The 23,454-nt window shown below is 55.4% G+C and overlaps 1 protein-coding gene and 1 long non-coding RNA gene across 7 annotated transcripts in view; one reads left to right on the top strand and one right to left on the bottom strand.

The window, feature by feature from the left end:
* CCDC33 (coiled-coil domain containing 33) overlaps positions 1-23,454 on the bottom strand; it is a 105,718-nt gene that overhangs the window by 76,710 nt on the left and 5,554 nt on the right. For 2 of the 6 annotated variants that reach the window (XR_011439444.1, XM_070269049.1), the window contains exons 1-2: positions 10,203-10,571; positions 4,504-4,667 (exon numbers count right to left, since the gene is read on the bottom strand). Coding sequence is in view for 4 of the 6 variants with exons in the window: in XM_070269049.1 (XP_070125150.1) it covers positions 4,504-4,577 (74 nt within the window). In the remaining 2 variants the exon portion in view is untranslated. Of the gene's footprint in view, positions 1-4,503; positions 4,668-10,128; positions 10,572-23,454 lie in introns of those variants that run through there. The other 4 variants (XR_011439441.1, XM_070269033.1, XM_070269046.1 and 1 more) reach the window with 3 other exon arrangements.
* LOC111775789 (uncharacterized) lies at positions 10,597-16,910 on the top strand. Its single transcript, XR_011439445.1, has 5 exons — positions 10,597-10,826; positions 12,141-12,322; positions 12,455-12,591; positions 14,613-14,721; positions 14,974-16,910. It is a non-coding gene; the product is annotated as an uncharacterized lncRNA (long non-coding RNA).

Below are 23,454 nucleotides of genomic sequence, written 5' to 3' on the forward strand. Positions count from 1 at the left end.
CCAAGAAAACCAAAGATCCTCTGAGTATGACTTTCTGGTCGTGATCTGTGCCCTGCCCTGCCCACCCTGGCCTGCGCCTAGCCTGCCGCACGTGCACAGAGGAAGCAGATCTTCCCCTCCCAGTGCTAGCTCTGGCCCTAGCTCTGGGCAGCAGGCAGTCAGAGAAGCAGCTGCCAACTGGCAGCCAAGCCATCCAGTCTTTGGCCAAGGGTTGGAACCCCACAGGCCATCTCCTGGCTGGCCCTTCCCCACACCCTGCCTGCTGGGCCACCTCCCACCTGTCAGGGCCACTACCTTCCTGGTCCCTGCTGTGCTCTGACTGGCAGGTCTCTCTGTGCCAGGCTGGGAGGCAGGTGCTGGGCACTGCTGAGGCCCCAGGGCCTTGAGCAAGGCCCAGACAAGTCAGGAGAGACCCTGGGCCTGGGTACTGGCCCAGGAGATCTGGGTGTGGAATCTGTCTTGGGCCATACAGCTGGGGCTCTTGTTGCCTGTAAAGAACTGAGACTGTTTCCCAGGCCAGAGCACATACCATCCCGGCAAGCCTGGAAGCGCATGTAAGCCAAAACTTACATCCTGGCCATGGGAGGACTGAGACTCAGAAAGGGGCAGGGACTGGCCTGAGGTCACAGAGGGAGTCAGGCACAGTGGGCCAGACTCTGGGTTTTCCTGCTCCCCTTCTGGCTTCTCTCCATGGCCCTGTGGCTTTCTTCCAATAGGTCTCACTTGCCCATCATAAGTGCTGCTAAGGGAAGCCTCACCTCCATGTCATGCTTTAGACCTGTCAGCATCTCCCACTGTCCGGCTCCACCATCTCTACAGCCCTTTGAGGCAGGTTCCCAGGTGAGGTATTCAGGCAGCCAGAGGTGAAGTAACTCTCCCAAAGTCACTGAGCAAGCTAGAAACAGGGCCTGATTCATTCATTCATCTGTTTATTCATTCATTCAACAGCTATTGACAGACTCCTCCGTTCCAGATCCTGTGTTGAACAGCAGGGATAGAATGGTGAGCAAAACAGACCTGGTGGTTCTCATGGAACTAACAGGGTACAGTGGGGGGAGGCACTGACAAAGAACAAGCCAATAAGCACAGAAAACACGTGAGACTGCAGCTGCAACCATGGAGAAGGACGTAGTCCCATGGAGGCACATAAGGGGGAGGATTTGGCCTGGTCTGGGAGGTCAGAGAGGGCTTCCCTGAGGAGGTGATGACTGAGCTGGCTCCAAAGAGGGGAGGGGAAGGGAGAATGTTCTCGGGGAGGGACTGTGCTAAGGCCTGGGGTGGGAGGGAAGAGAGTCTGCTCAGAGAACTGAGAGATGTCCGGTGTGGCTGGAGCAAAGAGAGGCAGGTGGGTTGTCGTGTTGCTGGGGAGCTAGAGGGGCTGGCAAAGTCCTGACCATGCTGGGCCTGGAATCCTCTTTACCCTGAGAGCAATGAAAAGCCGTTGGAGGGTTCAAAGAATGGGTTCCTTTAGTACTATGGTACCACATGGTACCTACCTTTGAAGGGGGTTTGAAAAAGGGCAAGATATTAGATGTACCGAGAGCAGAACAGTGTGGTAGCCTAAGGTGGCGGAGCTGGCAGAGAGAAGCAGCCAAATTCGAGACAGGAGAGAAACTGACAAGACTTGGTCATGGACTGGATGGGGGTGAAAAAATATGATTACTGACACCAGGATGGGGATGAGATCACGTGGAGAGAGAGTATAGAGAAAGAAGGGTCACCTAGGGTTGAAATCTGGGACAGGCCAACATTTAACACCAGGTAGAAGAGAAGAGGCATACACAGAAGAAAAGAGGGTAGGGCACCTTGGAAGCTGAGAAAAGAAAGGGCTGCAAGTAGCGTGAGTGGTCATGAGGAGGTAATGCCACTGAGAGACCACAGAAGATGAGATGCCCATTGGAAGTAGGGCCAGGCATGGCGATCACTGGTGACTTTAGAGAAAGCTATGTCAGTGGAGAAATGGGTTCAGATTGGAAGCAGGTCGATGGTTCAGACAGAAAGAGGCAGAACCACCAGAGGAACCCAGTGGACCTGTTGGTCTGGGATAGTCACCATTGGAGGACACATCCTATCACTAGATTGGCTCAAGGCTGGAGACCGCACAGGGATGAAGCAGCCATGCCCCGGAACTACGAAGTTCCTGTATTTGGACCTGAATCCTCTTCAGCTCCCCACTAATGGCTTGAATGAGTGAATGGCTTTGGGATGCTCTCAGGCCCGTGCTTCATCTCCTCCACCCCCCACCACATGGGCCTGCCTGCTGGGGGTGCAGCAAACCCAGAGAGGAGGGCAGAACTAGGCAGAGACAGGAATCCCCAGGATCCCACCCCCAATCTGAGGTGAGACAAGTGGCATGGCAGAAAGCAGGAAACTAAGCCAGGAGACCGAGCTGAGGGCACCAGAAAACATGGGCAACAAAAAGATGAGAAAAAATGTTTTGAAAGAATATGAAGTTATACATAGATATTTAAAATAATACTTAATATTATTTAATATATATTAAATACATATATATTTTTTAAGCATTGAAATATTCATCATGAGAAAAACGAAAACTTGAGTGGATTTGCTTACGCCTATTGTATACTTTGTTACTGGGTACTGTATTTGAAATCAGACAAACGGGGACATCCTATTCTTTCCAGGGTTTCCAGCTTCTGAGGGTCTTGCTCCTCCCTCTGGGGTTCTTGCCTGGGGCTGGGGGCTTGCACTGAAAGCCCCTTACAGGTCCTGACAGCTGGGCCTTCATCCTCAGAAGCCCGCCCTTCTGCTTTCATTTGCATCTCATTAGCACCCTCGCGGGCTGGAGGCAGCTCCGCCGCCTGGAGCCCTGGAACGCAGGCGGCAAGCTGGCCCAGGCTCTGCTCCCTGCCCCTCCCAGGGTGGAGATGGGTGCAGCGATGCGCTGCCCCCTCCTTCCCCCCACCCCACACCCCTCACCCAGGCTCGGCCCACTTGGCTCCTACTGCGCGTCCCCATGGCAACCGGGTGATGGCGCAGGTCGCGGTGCCTGCCGAGGAGCAACGCGGCCGCCGAGCTCCCCGCCCTGCCGCCCAGGCTGGATTGGTGATAGGCAGGGCCTCAATCTCCCGAGATGATCGGCGATAATTGGTTTATGGAAATAGCTGAGGGGAGAAGGCGAGCTCCCTGCCAAGCCTGCTTTCTGCCACCTGTCCTTCTTAACGATGGAAATGTTGTTGGGGGAGGGGAAGCCGGAGGAGCCTGGTGGGTGGAAATGGAGGTTTTGAGACAAGCAAGTGTTTCACCTGTTGGTCTCCAGTACACCTCTATCCCCCTTTCACTGTGTGGGGGGTCAGGGGGTTGTTGTCACAATAACCAGGTGTTCACCTCAGTCACTCTTTGACCTCTAAGTCTGTGCTCAGGCCTATGCTGGACATACTGTCTGGGAAATGGAGGAGACGTTGGATCCGTCCTCAGGAGCCCCAGTTTGGCTGACAGAGGAGCAGCATGTAATTTTATTTATATAAACTATGTCAGACCAGTGTGGCCATTGCTGTGGGGCTCTAGGAGAGAGAGCTCAACTCTGTGGATGCCTGAAGGAAGAAGCATCATGAGCAAGGCTTTGAAGATGGGATTTCTGTAGGTGTTGGGGAGAAGGCTGAGGTAGAAACTCTCTAAAAGGAAATGTGGGCAAAAGCCTGTAGGCAGGCACTGAGTGCTGTTGGTATTGGTGGAGGAGGGGAGATGTAGGGTAGCTTGGGGGAGGCCCGGCTGGCTCCCAATGTGCCTCCCAAGCTAAGGGATCACGAGCTGGTGGGAGGGGTTGCTGCACAGTGCTTTATGATCCAGACTGAGCAGAGGCCCAACATCCATGGAGAAGCTCACCGGCTGGAGACTCTGTTGCCCTTGATGCCCTTCCAGGAGAAGTGAGACCCATGAAGTGGGCAGCAAAGATGGCATGGCAGACTTCACTTGGATACCAGGCTATGAGAGAAGTGTGTACCCTGACTGCAGCTGGCTGGAGGCCGGGGGGTGGAGGGGACGCAGCCTGCGTTAAAGGGCCAGAACTAGGGAAGCCCCCACGATGGCTGGAGAAGTGGTGGGGCCCAGGAGGAGGATGGCCATGAGGACCCCACCCCAGGATTGGGTGTGGTGGGATGGGGCACCCAGAGGCTGAGAGAGGCAGGCCTCAGGTCTTCGCTTTTCTTTGACTACCACTTCCCACTGAGCCCAGCCTATGCCTCTGCATCCAGGGGGCCTGCCCGCCGGGGTTCGAGTTGTGGCCAAGCCCTACCCTGCTGGCTGTGGCATCAAGGAGTGGCTCTTCCTTTCTCAGTGAGCAGCTTCCCACGCAGGAGAGAAGAAGCCAGGCCTCACATTTGCAAAGCCCACAGCCCCAGTGTGATTCACACTTGGCTTTCCCCTCTGAGTATCACAGTCTCAGTCCTGAACATTTGGGTGCTCATTTTCCAAATATCCATACCCTGGTTTCTGCTCACAGCCCCACACATCCCCTGCCCCCACTGTCAGCCAGCTACTTACACTACCACATAGGGCCATGGCTCGGAGCCATCCTTGCAGGCAGGTAGGTTGGTGGCCCCGTGGAGAGTGACCATGATGGTTTCCTTATTAGAGGGAGACAGGTGGCCAATGACAGATTCCACACTCTGAGAGGTCTTCAGGGGGTCCTCTGGGCCTTCAGCAACCTGTGGAGAGAGCCAGGCCTGAGTGGTCTCTTCTGGTCTCACTTTGCTGCCCCCTATAACTCTAGTCCCTCACCGCTCCCCTCTAAGTGGCTGTTTCTCTCTGTCATCCCCCAACTCAGTCTGGAACTGCAGGGGCAGTCACCTTGCACCCCATTTTCTCCCTCTCCGCCCCACACTCCACATCTCTTGCAGTGCCTCTGGCCCCTCTCCCAGTCCTGGATCCATCCCTTCCTGCAAAGTGAGAGGGGCTGCCTCACCTTCCAGCCTTGGCTTTTGCAGGTACCCTTGCCTCTCATTCCTACATCCCACCTGCTTTTGAGGTCCTAGCAGCTGGCCTTCTTTGGTCTTTCCTGTAACCTCACCCCAGTCCACCTGCCACCTCGGGTCTTTCCTGTGTACGGCACTTTACAGTTTATGAAGTTTATCCACCCATGGAGTCACTCAACCCATTAATGGAGATGAATGAAGGTGTCTTGTCCCAGATGCCTCGTCCATCTTTTACCCAGAAAACACTGCGGACCAGGAAGGAGGAGAAGTGCCCGCCTGCACACGGTTCTAGGCATTTTCGCTGTAAGCATCTTTGCCCCAAGCATTTTCATGGCAAACATTTTCGCCTTATACTTAACTGATGGTAAGTCAATTGTGCCATAAAAGATAAAATAACTGGTAACAGTTTAGTTTCGTTTTCCCACTGACACAGTACTCCCATTTTTATATTCTACAAATCTTTGCTCCACATTTCCCATAGAACTTTGGAACATCTATAGATGAACAGGTGACAATATGCCAAGAACAACACCAGCGTAGGCTTTGCACAGCACAGTACCGAGCTCAGCTACAAATCCGCATCCTAGTATTTGGAAACCAGTACCTCTCTTAAGGAAGGAAGAAATTTTAGCAAAAAGGAAAAACTGCGATGGATGCCAAATGAGGAGATGAATCAACAAGCAAAAAGAAATGTATAATTCTGTGTACGAAAAACTTCAAAGACAAGTGCTTAGGGACAATCCACAAAATAAAATGTGATTTGTGCAGTATTGCCATGAATTTACACACATTTTAAATGTATTCAAATATTTTGTACTTTGCAATACAATCTTTTTAATTCTGTTATTCATTTTTCATCATCTCCTTTTCAATGTCCCTCTTTCGTTTTTCATTATTTTTATCTTTTATGGCAAAATTGCCTTACAGCCAATTAGTTATGTGGTGAAAATGTTCGAGGTAAAAATGCTTACGGCAGAAGTACCGGACACGCCTGCACACAGGTGCCTGAGGCTGGCTGCCCCGAGTGAACACATGGGCACCTCAACAGCTTGTGGATTCCCGGCCCAAAGGACCACAGAGTGATGAGAGCTGCTGAGAGGAGACAGAAGCTGCGGCTGGGCTGGGGCAGTCAGGGAAGGCAGCTGGGAAGAGGAGGCCTTCAAAGGTCAGGAGAACATGCGTAGGGGAGCCAGAAGACAAGCTGGAAAGCAGAACACTGGAGCGAGGCAGCAGAGCAGGGAGGGGAGGGACTTTCCGAGGCCCAGGGCAGGCTCAGGGTGACTCTGGAGGCAGTGGGGAATCAGGGAGGCTGGCAGAGCCTGGGGTTTGTGGCGAGTAAACACCATGGGGTAAGGGGGTGGGGGTGTGGACATGGGGCTGCTGTGGCTTGAGGCGGCCTGGTCCTCCCTCTGCACTGGCTGGCTGACCCTCAGTCCCAGTCCCTGGAGTTGACACAGTTGTCCCAGATTAACCCTGGCTGGGCCTCACCTGGAGGAGGCCACTCCCAGCCTTTGTCCCCTGCTGATTAATTGGCACCGGCTGATGTGAGGAGCCACAGAAGGGCCCTACTGGGCCTGGGAGAGGAGCAATGGACCTCCTCAGGTTGGAGATGGGACCCTGAGGGGGCCTCTGGGGGCTGACCCTCTCACCTAGAAAGCTCAGCCTGTCAGACCCTGAATTCCTGGGCTGGCCCTGGGAGGGGTGGGAGGGGTCCTCGGGGAGGGAAGGGTCCATGGAGACCACCGAGAACGATGTCTTATTACACAGAGAGGAGACCGAGGTCCACAGAGAAGTGGCCCTGGGTTCTGTGTGGGCTTTGTGCTGGTGGCAGCCCCAGCAGGCTGGGTCCCCTGGCTCAGTCCTGATGAGCACTGAGTGTCAGGAGAGCTGAGTTTAAACCAGCTCTTCCCCCACCGCAGTCTGGAAACCACCCTGCTTCCTGTGTGCGGGCCCAGGTTCCCCACACACTGTCTGCTTCCACCCTGAGCCTGGGGGTCCCCGGCACAGTGGCTCCCGGTAGCCTCCGGGCAGAGGGAGAGGGAAGGGCCCAAGGGCTCTCATAGCTGTTCCTGCCTGCACTCAGTTCTCACAACAGCAGCCTGGGGGGACATGAACAGGAGCCCAGCCCCATCAACCGCAATCCACCAGCAGGTCCTGCCAGCCCCACCTTCAAGCTGTGCCTAGATCAGATATCTTCTCACCATCTCCACTTCCAGCACCGGCCCAAGACATGGGATTTCTGCACTCCCTTCCTAACTGCTTTCTTGTTTCCTTTCTGGCCCTCCCTCCACCCTGCCCCATCTCACAGAGCAGCCAGGGTGAGCCTTCGCAAATTTTCAATCAGACCTTATCACTCCTCTGCTCAAAACCTGCAGAAGCTCTGTCTCCATCAGAACCTCTCAATGTGTAAGCCCCTACACGCTCTGGCCCGGGAAACTGACCTCACCTCGTCTGGGGCCCTCGCTCCCTCGCTCCAGCCACGCTTGTTCCAGCCACGCTGGCCTCCTAGCAGTTTCTCTGCCTTGCAGCCTTTGCACAAGCTGTCCCCTCTGCCTGGACTGTCCTTCCCTGTGGCTTGCTCCCTCTCTTCCTGCAGGTCTGACATTATCAGAAAGGCCTTCTTGGTGCAGGCTGTGGTCCTTGCCTAACAAGATGCCTTATCAGGAGGTGAGAACCAGCCTCCCCAGCCCTAGAAGTGCCAGTCCCACAGAGAGACCCTCCCCCTCCTCCCCTCAGGAACCAGCAGGGCCTGTCACCATCTGCTATGGTGGTGAGAGTTACCCCTCCTCGTTGCCCCTATTTCCTGGCCAGGCCAGGGAGGAGGGAGAGGGAGGTCAGTACTCAGAAGGAAGCCCTGCTAGGCGGAGGGGAAAGAGGGGGACGCAGCCACAGAGCCACCCCCTCCCCTCATAGGTCAGAGATGCTGCCTTGCCAATGTTCCACCCGTGCTGCACACCCCATAACCCGCCCTACTCCCCAGCAGGTTTGGTCTCTGGGTTTAGTGGTATGGGAGCTGTACTAGCAGTCTGGGAGATGGAGAAACCCAGGTTTCAGCCCAGCTCTGCCCCCACTCTCTGTGCAACCTCTCTGAGCCTTAACTTTCCCTCCTGGTCAATGGGAAGATCTGGAATGATTTGCAATTTAGTGGTCACAATAATTGGCCTTAGCTTCCTGCAGAGAAGCCAGGAGAGGTGACTAACGTCCCTCTCACCCCCAGATTCCCAGGAGTAGCCTAAGACGGTAGCCCCAGCCTCCCTGTGGCTGAGAGGGCATAGGGCCTGTCATGAGCTAGGGCTCCAGAAGAGAGGGCCCAGCAGCACAGCCATTGCCCAAGAGCTCTCCCTGACTCCCTGGCAGCCCCGGAGCCCAACCAGGCACTGTGCAGACCAGGCCATGAGTTGTGCCCCCTCCATGTCCTCTGTGTCCTCTACGTCCTCTGTGCCTCCCACTCTGGGACAACTTTCTGGGAAATAAAGCTCGCAGGGGGTTTGGCGAGAACGGCTCGTGCTTCACTTCTGGACATGAGGCCAGCTGCCAGGCTGGTGCCTCCTGGTGAGGCCTGCAGGCATGTGACCACTGGGCAGGCTGGGGCCAGGGAAGCCCTGGGCCAGGGCCAAGTGAGAGGCCTGGAGGGGCACAGCAGGCCAACCCTTCTGCCTTCCCTTCTTTCCTGCCTCTGTCTGGCTGGGAATCTGCAGGCCTCCTTCAGGGATGTCCCTGCATCAGGACTAACGTCCTTCCCCCTCCAACCCCCACCCTCCTGGGGCTGCATTGGAGCATTTATCAGGGAAGAGAAAATGCACATGCTGGGTTACATGTCGGGGAGTGAACTGTGGGTGATGGCAAAACCCCCTTAAGTCTCAGCTTCCACAGACTCGTCTGTAGGGGTGAGATGAGCCGGGGGGAGGGACTTCACTTCCCCTGAATGTCTCCTGTAGTCCTGGAGCAGAGCTTGGCACTTACTGATGGCTTGCTCTCTGTTAACCCCACCCAACACTTCTAGGGTGCAGAAACCTGTGGGCAATATTTCCAGGCTGGGGCTGGGCAGAGTACTGGCCCAAGACTACACCGTGGGTGGCCAGCAGGGCCGGCTGTGAGTCCTGACGCCCACCTGATCCCAAGGCCCCAACTCTCAGCTCCTATTAGTCAATACTTATATATAAAAGGGTTAATATCCCTAATACACAAAGAGCACTGCAATCTATAAACGTCACCACCATAAAGAGACATGAATGGAGGATTCACAAAAGAAGAAATACAAATACATGACATTACATACACATTTTGAACATCCGTAGTGGGATTCTACCCAGCCATTGAAAATGTTTCCAAACAGTTTTGGAAATGGTAGCTGGGCACAGTAGCTATTTGGTTTCTTTGACCTGAAAGGGTAACTATAAGAGGGTGTTCCCTACTTAGCAGGTACCTGTGTGCCTTGGTCTTAGCCCTTGCAGCCACCCCTGCTGGTAAGTGGCACAGTCAAGGCATGGGCCCAGCCTTGCCAGTTAGCAGAAGGTAAGGGAGCCCTTATGTTGAACTGTTTGCAGTTCATTGCCCTGAGTTTCTAGTCCGTTCCTGGCAGGGTCATGCTGCTCTGTCATAGCATCTACTATGTGCACTGTTCTGGTACTGGGGATACAGCAGTGATCAAAACAGACAAGAATCCCTTCTCTCCAGCAGTTGGAGCATCTGTGGCCCAGGGCAGGGGTCTGGGCCAGAGCTGGGAGAGCATGGGCCAGTGGGGCATCAGCACTGCCAGGGTAGCAGCCTGGGAAGCTCCTGGAAGATCTTGGAGGGTGATGGTGAGCCATCTCAGGGGGCTGGCTCTCTGAGCTTCTGTGACCCCAGAAGCAAGATGGCACAAACTCCCTTCCAGGCTGTGTATGGGGGTGCCATACCCAGACTAACCTATGTTGCTCTCCAGGCCCCAGGGAGATGAGGCAGAAACAACCAGGTAAGCACAGGAGGAGTGGATAACACCTGTGAGCACAGGAGTTCGAATCCTGCGTGGTCCAAGAGTACAGGACACATAACCTGGAAGAGCCACAGAGACCGCCTCACTCTCCCTTTCACAGCTGTGGAAACTGAGACACAGAGAAGGGAAGTTTCTATGATGATTTAGGAGCAAACAAAACAAGGGAGTCTGAAGGAGAGACGAGTTCATGTGGTGCAGGGCCCACACCCCAGGCCTCACCTTTTTCTTTTTCCGTCCCATCCTCTTGGGGGCAGGAGTGTTTGGCTTCGTTTAACAATCTTGGGGACCAGTACCTGGTATTGGTGGGTGATCAGGCATCAGTCCCGCCCAGATAGCGGGCCTGGGCGTCTTGGAGGTTTTGGGGGTGGTGAACAGTACGGGCGTCAGTGTGGTCTCACGGGTGCCGTGCACTGGCGCTGGGATCTGGACAGGGGAAGCGGGGGTGCGGGTGGGGGCTTGGAGTTTTCTCAGCGGGGAGACACCCTGTGAGTGGAGGTGCCGTGGCGGCTCTGGGCCATGGCCAGCTGGGCAGGGGGCAGCAGCTGGGCAATTGGCTCCTGGCACCGCCAGGAAGGTAAAGACAAGGGTGGCCTTCTCTCTGCCCAGACCTGGAAAGGCAGTGAGCTTTCCCACCCAGCTGGGTCACCTGGGCAACATTGTGTGATGTCACAGGGCAGGGCAGAAGTCACACAGATGCCTGTCCAGGTGCAAAGTGGGGGATCTGAAGCCTTTCTCCCTACTCCTGGAGCTGCATCCCACATGCTCTCCAGCACTCAGTCCTCATCCTTCCTGCTTTCGGCACCCCAAACAGTCCAGCAAGCAAGATTCGCCCCCTGCCCAGTGTGCCCATCCCCATGCTGGTCACACTACAGGAAAGGAGGAGACCCAGACGCTGCCTGCAAGGAAGTTGCAACTTGGTTGGTAAAACAGCTCTTTCTGGTGAAGAATTTGCGGCCATCCTCCCTCTTTGGGTGCCTATAGTCTTTCATTTGTTTAATAACAATAAGCACAAAATTCAAGAGAATGGTTTCCTCTTGGAGGGTGGGTGGGAAGATGGGGGAGAGAATGAGGAGTAAGCAGACATGTTGTTATTGTAACATTGTCTCTTAAATTGGGTGGTCAGTTAACGGGTGTTCATTATATATAAATAAATTATAAACAACTGAAGAGGGCCATGTACGGGTTAACAACGGTTCTAGGACATAGACCAAAGATTGAGATTACTCCAGTCCTGAGCTCCACAAGAAACTATCACAAAGAGAGCAATCCTTTTTCTTGAGCACTTACTACAGGCAGGTACTATGCTAACTGCTTTATGTGCAATGAGATGGGGGAACGAGGAGTAACTGGCCCTTGGCCTGGAGTGGGGTCTGCTCCAGGGGGCTTGAGGTCTGAACTGGCCTCGAAGGATGATCAGGAGTCCTGGGCTGGCAAAGGTGAGATCTGGGGTACAGGGTGGGGTTAAGGGGCGTCTGGGAGACCCCTGTGGCCTGCGTTATTCTTTTGCCAGCTGTCTTAGATCCCACGTTGAGGAGTCTTCCCATCTTCTGTGGTTTGGAGACCAAAGCAGGCCCACCCTGGCAGCAGGAGGCAGGACCCTTTTGCTCTGTGGAGGCCTCCTAGCTGCCCCCACCACCCCCCACTCCAGAGAGAGAGGCAGGGAGGTTGGGGTTCTCCCCAGTTTAGAGGCAGAAAAAGTGAGGCTTCGCCTTTGGTTAGAACTGAAAAGACCAGCTAATGTCACCCAGATGGCTGGGGATGGAAGCCGGGGGTCCCAGTTTTCTCCTGTTCCACACCTGCCAAGAGTGGTGCCCCTGGCTCCTGGGCCAATACTGTCACAGCCTGGCATGCGGGGGAGGGTCTCGGTAGATGGTTCCCGTCTGCTGAGCGCCTCCCCTTCTTCTCAGTCCCCAAGGTTGCAGCAGCAGTGGGGGGACCAGCGCTGCCCCGGTGCCCACAGGGGCCTTCCATGCCCCAGATCAGGGCTGGGGGAGGCCAGCAGGGCACTCAGGGAGCACACTCCACAGAGGCACTGGCTCTCAGGGCTATTCACACACTCCTGCCACCACACCTTCTTAAATTCAGCACCCTAGCCGCCTTGCCTGCCTCACTGTGGCCCCTGCCCTGCCCTGCAGATCTTCTCAGTGTCTGAGTGGTCTCCCTAGGGCCACCTGGGCTCTGGGCTCTCACCCATCTGCCCTACCTAGCATCTGAGCTTTCTGCCGCTGCAGCCCCAGCCCCTTGGCCTTCCTGCCCGGGAAGAAGATAATGCAATTGGGCGCTGGTTCCAGGCCGTCTGTCTCCAGAGCACTAGCAAGCCCTGCACGCTCAGCAGCCACGAGAAGGAGGGCCTTCCCACTACCTCACTTGCTGCTGCCCTCGACCAAGGACCCCTGGGACACTCACTCCTATGGTACAGTAACCTTCCCCCAGAACTGCTTCCTCCTCACGGGGAGAGGGCCCTCAGCCTGGGGGCTGGGTTTGGCTTTCCTCCTTAACAACACTAAGAAGCCCAGCTACTCTATGCCTCATTCCCCTTTCCCAGGAAGGGGGACTCCACCTCCCCCAGCCAAGGGAAAGGATCCTGCTCCCCAAATGTCCAGAGGAAACTTCTGCTCCCCTGCCCAGGGGCCAGCCCCAAGCTTTGATGACTCAGGGAGATTCCAGAGTGAGGGGAAGCAGGTAATGATTGATCTCACAGCTAATAGGTAACCCTCCCCTCCCCCAGGAGAGAGCACTTGATGCCGCCTCATTTGGTGGGGCCAGGGGTCAAAGGCAGCCCTTAGGGAGCGCTGGGCGGATCTGAGGCTGGCTCTTGGGGAAGGAGGGGTCCTGCTTGCTCCCTGGGCTTTGTGCTGGGCTTGCTGGGCAGCAGGAAGAGTCTGGGCAGACATGTTCACAGTCGTCCATGTTCCCTCAGGCGAGTCCCAGGGGCCCGACTATGTCTGCAGCAGGTCCTATAGAAGTGTCTTCCAGAGCCCCAAACTTGGCCTTCTTCCCCCTTAGTCCTGTCCCACACCCCTTGCCACCCCCCACTCTTCCCCCTCCCCTACTCTTCCACCCACCCCCACCATCACTTTCTCTCCATTTCTTCTGGGCAACTGAATTGGGCTTCCAGGAAAGAGAAGGGATGGATGAGGCAGGAAACTTAGTGTGATTTTGTAGCAAATGGCAGCTCATAGCTGTGCGATCTTGGTTCAGAATACTAACCCTCTCTGAGCTTTGGTTCCTTCCAGTGGGGAAATCAGGGCTGCTCTGACGACTATGAGATAATGCAGGTAAAACCCTTAGCACTGACCTTCAGCTAAGTGCTCCAAAAATGCTCACTCTCTTCCCTGCTAAATAACCTTGGACTTGGCAGGTTCTCCCCAGCAGAAATGGGCCAGAGAAGCAAAAAATGTTTTCAGGGTGCAGTATGCACATCTCCACCCAGCACCCAAGGCTCCACGCCCACCCCAGAGATTCAGCCCCTCTCTGCCTCTTCCCCAGACCCACTCTGTTCCTGGCTTCCAGGCCCGTTCCACAGCCTCACCTTTCTCCAGGCAGCCCCTGAGCCAGAAATGTCTCCAATTTGTCCTGAGGGTCCAACTCAAGACACTTCATCTGGGAAGCCCTCCCGACCCCCTTTGCCTCCTGCTCTGAACAGTCCTCTTTGTCCCTGGTGACACCTGCCTGTCTCTGTGCTGCCGAGTTCACTCCCAGTAGGTACTAAACCTGAGGCAGGGGAGTGGGACCTGGCCGAGTCCCTGCCCCTCCCCAGTTTCTGACACTTGTCAGCTGAGGCAGTTCTCCCAGAGGGCATCCAAGCTCCAAACGCCACTATGCCTCAGCCCCAGTGGTGTATACAGCAGGTGCTCACTCGTTGGATGAAGAATGGCAGACTCCAGGAGGGCCCCTTGTCTGATTACAGTGGTGAATCCGCAGCCTTCCTGGCCAGGACCTTTGTGGCTGCCCTGACCCCCCCAGTGCTTTGAGGCTCCCCTGGAAGCTCCTGCAGAGATCTGGGGGCCCACTTTGCCTTGTGCTTCAATTACGGCTCCCTCTGGGCCTCCCAGGGGCCAGTTCACGCCCTAGCCCTTAAGGTGCTGGGCTGAGTTTGAGCTCGAGTCACTGCAGCCAGAGCTCTGCTGGGGGCAACCTCTAAACCCCCTCTCTGAGGCTCTGTCCCCCAGCTGTCCTTCCTGTCCTCAGTTCTTCCCACACCAAAGCAGCAGCCCAAGGACAGGACCTTCTGCTTCCCCGAGGGAGTTCAAACTGGTGAGGAGGTGTGCGTGGCTGGAGTCTCTTTTCTCACCTAGGGTGCTGGCTGTCTCTCATTTGTACCACAGATCCACTCTCTCTCTTATCCACCTTGCTCTGTGCCCCAGGAGGTGACCCGTACAGCTACATCAGTGGGTTCTGGTTGGTTTGGGTTTATGAGAGGGCCAGCAGGGATCTAGGAAGCTCCCACCTAGCTGGTTCTCAGGGTTGGCTGGTCCCTCTAGCCAGGGCCACCCTGCCTGGCAGGCAGCACTCTCCATACAGTGGCCCCTCCAGTTGTGGTCCTCATTCCTCCTCTTGCCTGTTCAGGCGTAGGGGCAGTGAAGGCTCCTCTCACTGACCAGCCCCCAGGGTACTGCACCATCCCTCTAGTTTTTCCTAAACCTCACTCTATTAAACTCCCCTCCAATGACCGAATTTGAATGCCTTCATTTTCTTTCCAGGCCCCTGGCTGATGCACCTGCCGCATGAGCCCCTCTCTGTGGCTCTCCCCTGATATCCTGGCATTGCCGCCACCCTCACCACCAGCACCTTCACATCTGCTAACAGTTGGTGAGCACTAACTCCACGCCAGGTGCCATGCCCAGAGTTTCACCTGCACGGTCTCATTTAATCCTCATGCTCACGCTCCCCAGGAGTCACTGTTGTTACTTCATTTTTAAGATGAGGAAACAGATGCTCTGAGAAATGAAGGGACTTGTCTAAGCTTCGAAGCAGCAGAGTTGGGATCTGAGTCCAGGTCTGCTGGCTCCAAAGCCTGTGATCATAATTACCATGGCGTATTGCCTTTTCCTTTAATTCCAGGGAAAGGAGTCGCGTCTCTCTGTCCTTCACTCCTGAAACTGGGGCAACACGGGAAAGGCTGAGTCCAGAGATGACAACACCTGGCCTTTTGAATGAGGCCAGACAGATGGCTCTGTGACAGTACAGCCCACAGATATTAGAGTCAAAGGGGAGTGAGTGGAGCATCCTGAAGGCTCAGCTGGGCACAGCTGGGCCAGGCCCCCGTAAGCCAGGGCAGAAGCTGGTGTGCTTAGAAGAGGCCATTCTATCCAGCACAAATGGGTGGCAGGGTTGTTTGGTGGGGTCACACGCCCAGGGGCTATGACTAGGACCACTCATGGGCGCTTGCTCCTGGTTCCTTCCAAGCCCCTTGGATGCAGACTGCCTGCTGGCTGAGTGGGCCACACTGGGATCCTGGAGGTGCTGGGGGGCTGCCCTTCTGACCTTCCTCTGGTCCCTTGCTGTGCAGAGATGACCTGGATCAGCTCAGTCAACAGCTACTGGACTATATGCGTGATCCTCCATATTTTGTCACGGCGTACTTGATGGTCTCAACCCTGTCACTTCACCTTGTTCTTATGAGCTCTGGTCCCCCTGACCAGCCTGGCCCAGCACCACCACGTTGGGCAGCAAAAAGCATGATGGCTTGGAATCCACCAAGCCCCACAGTGAGCATTTGGGCAAGTCCCTGGACCCCTCAAGCCTCAGTTCCTCATCTGCAAAGTAGAGAGGATAATCCTCTCTTGCAGGGGAGCAGTGAGGACTAGGTGAGAGAATGGGTGCCTGGCACATGGCAGGTGGCACGGAAACGAGCCTCCCCTGCCGTCACGCCAGTTTATGGCGGTCTGGAGCCTCTATGTCCCCAGCTTTGCAACGGGAGACTCAGGGTGATTGCTAATGGGTGCGCTGGTCTCCCTCTTGGCTGATACCGCGTCCGTTTGCTCAGCAGGCACGTTTACTGATCACCATGTTGAAGGAGCCCTCTCAGTGTTTGGTAACCAGCGCTCTTGTTTGGGGCCACCCAGGTCCCACTGTCGTGTCATGAATCATTTTGCTAAAGATACAGCGTGACTTTGGGGCATTCTTCTTTTAAAAAATCAATAACTCATTAACAAGGGACTAAACAAATAAAGGGCAAGCAATGACAGCCATCTGCCAGGACCGTGCCAAGGCAGAGTAGGGGGTCCACTCAGGGTGGAGAGGCCTGGGGGGCAGTAGGCTCAACCAGTTCCCTCACCCCAGCTCTTACAACCCACAAATCTGACCAAGTCCCTCCCCTGCCTCATACAACTGCTCTCAGGAGAGATCCTCTCTCAGGAGACCCCTGCAGGCCTCACGGTCTGCTCACCCCAGCCCCTCCAGCCTCACTGCGGCTGGTCCCTGCCTCACACCTGCATTCCAGCCACACAGCATGCCTACAGCCCCCTGTATGGGCTCTGGTCTCTCCAGCCTTCTGGCCTTTACATGTGCTGCTCCATCTACCTGGACTGTGCTTCTCCCTCTGCCAGCCTAAATAACTCATGGTGCTTCTTCAAGACACAAATGGAATAAGCTCCAGCAAATTTCCCCTGACACCTTCCCCTACTGTCTCCACCCCCACCCAGGGGCATCGCATCCACAGCCCTGGACCTCCCCTTGCCCTGGCTCACGACCCACTATTGACTTCTCTGAGGCCAAGGACTGTACCTGGTGATCCCGTCCCCAGGGCCCAAGCTGTTACCTGGCACAGAGTTGGCACCAGCCGGGTGCTCACTGAATGAGTGAGGGATGACATTAGCATCTGATGCCTTCCTCCTCCCTGTTAGTTCCCTAGACACCCTACTTTGGCCTGGGACAGTGATGCTGGCTGCCCAAATAACCCTCTCTCCTCCTGAGTCCAAGCCCTCAGGGGCCCTCTCCCTCTACTAGGACATGGATAGTTGGTGTGTGAACCTCATAATAAAAGCTAACAACCAGCACTTGTGATGTGCCAGGCACTATTCCACGCATTTTCCACGTTGGTTAACCCAGTCCTCACAACTGCATTGGAGGGCGGGTCTACTGTAGTCCCCATCTTACAGATGGGAAAACAGAGGCAGAACCAGGAGCAGAAGAGCCAAGCTTTAGACCCAGGCCATCTGACTGCAGAGCCTGCGTTTGCAACCACAGCCCTCTCCCTTACTGAGGTGGGTTGTCGGGAGTCCGGAGTAGAGGAGACAGCCCAGAGACCCCACTGCCCGACAAGGCCTCAGGCGCTCTGCAGCTCTGCAGCGAGGATGAGCCTGCAGGTCCCAGGAGCTCCAGTTACAGGAAACTGCTTATTCTGGCCTAGTCGCCTGGGATCCCAATTCCCTCATCTCAGATTCCCTGCTCAGCGCCAGCCCCCGGCCCACGCCAGCCTCTGGCCCTAATCTCATTTGAAGCCATGAAATCGCATTTGCAGCGTATTAATGCAGCGCAGAGCTGGCCCAGCCCACCTGTCTCCTGGAGGACAGAGGCCCGGAGAACAAGCTTGAGGGAGGCGCCTCTGACACCGGCTGGAACACCCGCAAACAGCAATTAGGCTTGAAGAGGAAGATTAAAATAACACCCCCGCAAGGGCCTCTGCTCTACTGGCCCCCACCATCACCCAACAGTGGTTCAAGGGCAGGCTTCTCACACTGGCCACCCTTACCTCCCCGCCGCCCACCTGCCCTGGGCCCAAAAGAAACCACAGCTTTCAAGCATCCCGGCCTTTGCTAAGCTGCTCCGTTCCCCTGAGTGCAGCGCCCCGCCCGCCCGCATGTCTGGCCAGCTGCCATTCACCTGGCATCACAGCTGATGTTTCGTTAGCTTTTAGTACACATTCTTTAAATTGCCGACATATTCAATTCAACAATCCTGTCAGGGAAGTACTGTCCTCATCCTCATCTTACAGATGAACACAGAGGCCACGTCCCAGAGCTGGAAGGTGGCAGAATCCATGGTGCCTCCAGGTCTATCTGTATTCTGGAAGTCTTTGCGATCCTCTCTCCTCCTGCATGCAGTCAGGCTAGCATATTATTTAATCCTCACAACCACGCAGCAGAGTAAGCATCATTATCCCCATTTTACAGAGGAGAAAACAGAGGGTCAGAGAAGTGAAATGACTTGATCAGGATCACCTAGTATGGGGCAGAGCAGACATCTGAATTCATGCCTGAGTCGAACGTCCATGTTTATCTACTCCTTTCACTGCTCAGGGTGGGTATGGGCTTACTTCTGTGCTGGGGCTATTTATGCAACTCTTTTTTTTTTTTTTTTGGTGAGGAAAATTGTCCCTGAGCTAACATCTGTGCCAATCTTCCTCTATCTTGTATGTGAGATGCCACCACAGCATGATCTGATGAGCAGCATGTAGGTCTGCACCCGGGATTGGAACCCACAAACCCTGGGCTACCAAAGCTGAGCAGACGAAATTAACCACTATGCCACTGGGCCAGCCCCTATGCAACACTTTTTTCTTTTTCTTTCTTTCTTTCTTTCTTTTTTTTGTTGTGGAAGATTGGCCCTGAGCTAACACCTGTTGCCCATCCTCCTCTTTTTCTGTTTTTTGAGGAATATTAGCCTGGAGCTAACTGCTGCCAATCCTCCTCCTTTCACGGAGGAAGACTGGCCCCGAGCCAACATCCATGCCCATCTTCCTCCACCGCACATGTGGACGCCCACCACAGCATGGTGTGCCAAGCAGTGCCATGTCCGCACCCGGCATCCGGACCAGCAAACCCTGGGCTGCCAAAGTGAAAGGTGCGCACTTAACTACTGCGGCACCAGGCCGGCCCCCAATCCTCCTCTTTTTGCATGAGGAAGATTGTTGCTGAGGTAACATCTGTGCCAGTCTTCCTCTATTTTGTATGTGGTATGCCACCACAGTGTGGCTTGACAAGCAGTGTGTAGGTCCACATCCAGGATCTGAACCCACAAACCCCAGGCCGCTGAAGCAGAGCATGGAAACTCAATCACTAAGCCACCGGGCTGGTCCCGCAACACTTTTTTCTAAGTAGCATCAGCCAACTCTAGTGGGCCAGGGGGTTTGCCTGGGGACTCTGAGCCATTGACAGCCCCAACCCCAACTCCAGTCCTGCCCCCAAACCATCCAGTACAATGAGCACTCGCTGCTGGGGTCAGCTTAACACTTAGTAATCTGTCTTGGCTGGACTTGATATGATATGGGGCCACTAGGAAGAAAGCTGTTCCCCCAAAGTGCTTCCCCGTGATCCTGTCACATGGCCTAGAAAGCCCAGTAGAGTTTCGAGTTTCCTCGGAAGAGAATGCTCTAAGTCATCCCACCTCTATGCTGACTGCTGTACGAGAAAAACCAAAACATACGGTGGAGACCTGGGTTCCAGCCTGGCTTTCTACTGACTCAATGGGGAGCCTTGGGTAAGCCGCCCACCTCCTCTAGGGGCTCAGCTTCCTGCTCCAGAAAATGGCCATTATCAATGCTACCCTGCCCACCTCCCCGGACCCAGACGATGCTCCAGTGGGCTCTGCAGGTTCCCTCTTTGCCAGCCTGGCCCAGAGCAGCCCGGGCAAGTATTAGCAGAGGGCTCAGAGCCCTGGAGCTGGCATCTATCCTCCACTCCCTTGGCATCCCCTGCAACTCCCCCATCCCGTAAACATGCTCTCTCCACTTGATCCTTTCTCCCTGCTTGCTGTTCCCTCACACACCTCCATGTTCCTGCCTCCACTCCTTTGCTCACACTGTCCTCTCCTCTTGAAAACCACTCTCCTCAGTCTCCACTGGAATCCTCCCCATTCTCTGAGGCAGGGAGCAGATGTCCGCTGACATCTGTGAGGTGGGTTTTAATGAACCAAGCAATTTCCCACCCTCCTCCTCACGTGAGCCTCACACCCTCCCCATCAGTGCACACTGCTCTGCTTATCGTGCAGGCGAGGAACCTGACGCCCAGGGAGGTAAGGGGTTTGCTCCAAGTCAAACAGCTCTTATGCAACTGTGAAACGGGATCCTAAACCAAGGTCGTTGACTCCCCGCCAGAACTGGTTTTCCTACAGCACACTGAGTCTTTGATGACCATCCAGCTCATGCCCATCACTTCCTCCACAAGTCCCAGGAGCCCTCACAGTCAGCTTGGAAAGTCATTGTCCTCCAACTCCTCCTATTTCCTCTCCTTGCCCAGCCTGCCAGCTCCGCAAGGGCTAGGGGATACAGCTCCCTCGTTTACTGCTGGGGGACTGGATAGATGATGGACAGGCAGGTGGATGGATGGATGGATGGATGGATGGGTGGGTGGGTGGGTGGATGGATGGATGGAGGAACACCCGGGCCGAGGAGGTTGGACCATTGGACTCCAGGGCTGGCTGTCAGATCCAGATGGAAGAAGGGTATCCCCCACTCATCTTCCATCCATCCTAGGATGGGGCTGGTCCCTGCTGGCCTCAACTGCTGCTGAGCCCAGGGACTCTGCAGAACCAGCCGAGGACTCAGGCTGTGGCATCTCCGCTGACTCCTGACAGGACAACCCCTGACCAGGACCTGGGCAGTCCGACAGGGGCTGTCAGCCTTCCCTCCCTGCTGCCCTTCCCCATCTGCTGTTTGATTAAAGATCAGTTATTAAAGCTTGGTTTGGCATGGGGTTTTAATTTCACCTCATACATCACACATGCCTCATCCCTGAAGCCTCTTCCTCCTCTGGTAGAGGCTGTACTTAGGGGGTTTGTATGGAGATGAAACCAGGGGGGCCCAAGGAGGTGTGGGTCTGGGTGTGGGAGCGTGTGTGCCTCATGGTGTCCATCAGTGAGTCAGGGTGACTCTCTCTTTGTGATGGGGGGGTGTCTCTGCATGTCAGGCTGTGTGGGTCTGGGTACACTGCACATATGTGTTCCTGTGTGTCTGCATGACGGGGGCTGTGTTTCAGAGTCTCTGTTCGGGGTACATCCTCCGTCCAGGGGTGTAAGTGAAGGAGAGAAGAGGGAGATGACCCTAAAAGGCCACAATAATTGGACCCTCCCTCCTTTCCCTGTGAGGTGATCTTTGGAGATGAGAAGACCACCACGGTGCCCTGCCCTGGGGCCCATCGGCTGCTCTCTGGGGCTGGCTGGGAGGATGTCAGAGGTGGGTACCCCTTTTCTCTCCAAATCCCCCTCACCCACCCCCCCACACACACACCACAAATGCACACGCACAGGGCCTCCAGGAGGTGTGAGTCAGCAGCAGGCCCTGGGCAGAGTAGGGGGAGGCAGGGATGGGGGAGGGGCAGCAGAGCTGTCTGGTGTGCTCCTTACAACAATCTGCTAATGGGGCCTCCTCCCAGAGTAGCCCTCCTGCCACCCCCCCACCCCCACCCCTCCACCCCAAAGCCTGAGACAATGGGGCTCACAAGTTCTCCCCCATACCCCTCCCCTGGGAGGCCAGCTTGGCAAGAAGGAGCAACTCCATTGTCTAGGTGCAGAAACTGAGGCCAGACCCACTGCTTAGCCCAATGTAGACGTCTAAACTTGCTACTGGAACTGCAGGCGTTTATTAACCACTTCCTGCAGGGCTGGGGGAACCATAAGCCAGTGCGTTTAATCCTCCCAGCAAGACAGACCACAGGAATTGCTCTCCCCTATTTTACATATGTGGAAATGGAGGCTCAGGGAAGTTATGTCACCTGCATAAGGTTGCACAGCTCCTAAATAAATGCCACAGACTGCTCGGAACCCAGGTCCACCTGACCCCAGTGAACTGCCTCCCACTGTAAGCTGGCTGAACCCCAAAACTCTCCTATACCCCACCCCACTGAGCTCCCAGCCCTGACCCTGATAGGACTCCAAAGGCATATACAGACAACTTGGAAACCACGCGGGGTGATGATGAAGAGACTGGCTTGGGCAAGGACACAAATATGGGACCCCCCCACCCCCCGAAACTTATATATTTTCAGGTCTTATCCACTCCGCCCAGGGACCTCTGAGGTTTCCTTTTAGGTCTTTCTCCTAAAAGAAAGTCTTCAGTGCCACTGAGGTGGAAGTGGGGACAGCAGGCGGCCTGCAGGGTAACTGTGGTACAGGACATTTAGCCAACGGCCCTTCTCTTCCTGAGAGGGGCTGGCCACATCCCCCAGCCCACCCTCCTTGGGGCCAGCCCCACCTCTCCTGCCAGCCTCAGCCCTCCGCCATGGTGACGAGTCTACACCCCTCCCTGCCTGGTGACAGTGCTCTGGGAAGCCTTGACAGTGCCTTTGTTCCCCTGAAATAAAAGAAAATCGAGCTACAAAGGGAAACCTCAGGTAGCTTTTAACGGGCTCAGCTGCCTGGGGCAGAGTGTGTTTAAGCTGGAGGCAGTTGTCACAGGAGCAGAAGGGGGAGCCGCCCAAAGTCCCCCTCCCACCCCCCTCGCCCCTGTGATCAAGTTTACTCAAGGAAAAGTCCCTTCCAAATAGCAGCAAAGGAGAAAATCAATGAAAATTGGTAGAGAAATGCAAAGCAGCTGTCCGCCGTGCGTGCGTGCGTGCCTGTGTGTGTGTGTGTGTGTGTGTGTATTAGAGACAGGCTGGACCCAGGCTGACCTGCTCAGGGCCGAGGCCGAGAGGGGTGGGCTGGGAGTCACTCCTGCACGTGCTGGGGGAGGGGCGCTCATAGCTGGGGGAGGGGCAGCAGCTGAGTCTCTCACTCGAGTTAAGAGAGAGATTAATATATTCAATCCACTCTGGGTAATTGAGGGAACAATTGGAGTGTTTTTCTAAAGCCCATAAAACTGCCTCATTTGCAAAGAGGAGCTAACCTGCTCATATCTTCTGTATTTGACGGAGCACTGGAAGGGAGGAGGAGGGGCGACACGTCCCAGCACAGAGGGACTGGGGCGTTAGGGAACTAGCCGTCCTGGTCTAACCTGTGCTCGACTTTCCCTTCTCCCACCACTCTGTCAGCAGCGTCCAGGCATTGCCTCCCAGAGCCTCTCTCCCCACCTGTGAGACCCCCGCCACAAGGAGAGTGGGAGGGAGTGACAGAAGGCAAAGCTTCACGAGATGAGGGAAGCCGACAGGGACTCCAGAGGTCTGGTACCAAGCGGAAGGGAGAGCAAAGAGGTGCCCAGCTCCCCGCCCCCACCAGAGATGAAAGGGGCAGTAAAGTTAATGAGATCCACATTGTGGGCCTTTCCCCGCCTGAACCATTCCAGTCTCCAGGGCAATAGAAATAGTGTATGCAATAGCGAGCAATAAAAGGCATAATGAATTTAAAAGCAGAGCAAAGAGGGGAGGAGAATGAAGATCCGGAGTGCGCTGGCCAGCTGACCGGCAGGAAGATGCTTAGGGGCGTGAGAGGGCAAGGCTGGAGCTTCAACCAGAGAAGGACTGAGAGAATCACAGAGGTGGGCAGGGGAGGGGAGGGAGGAAGGGGGAGGGGAGGGGAGGAAGGGGGAGGCAGGGAGGCAACAAAGGGAGAGAGAGGTGGGGACAGAGTTTAGGGACAGAGGGCAGAGGGGAGCTAGGCAAACCCCTGACTGCTCTGTTCCCCTCCACTTCTCCTTAATGGAAGCCCCCAGCCTATTGGTGCCAAAGC

This window comes from Equus caballus, chromosome 1 (assembly GCF_041296265.1).
Source record: "Equus caballus isolate H_3958 breed thoroughbred chromosome 1, TB-T2T, whole genome shotgun sequence".
Lineage (NCBI taxonomy): Eukaryota > Metazoa > Chordata > Mammalia > Perissodactyla > Equidae > Equus > Equus caballus.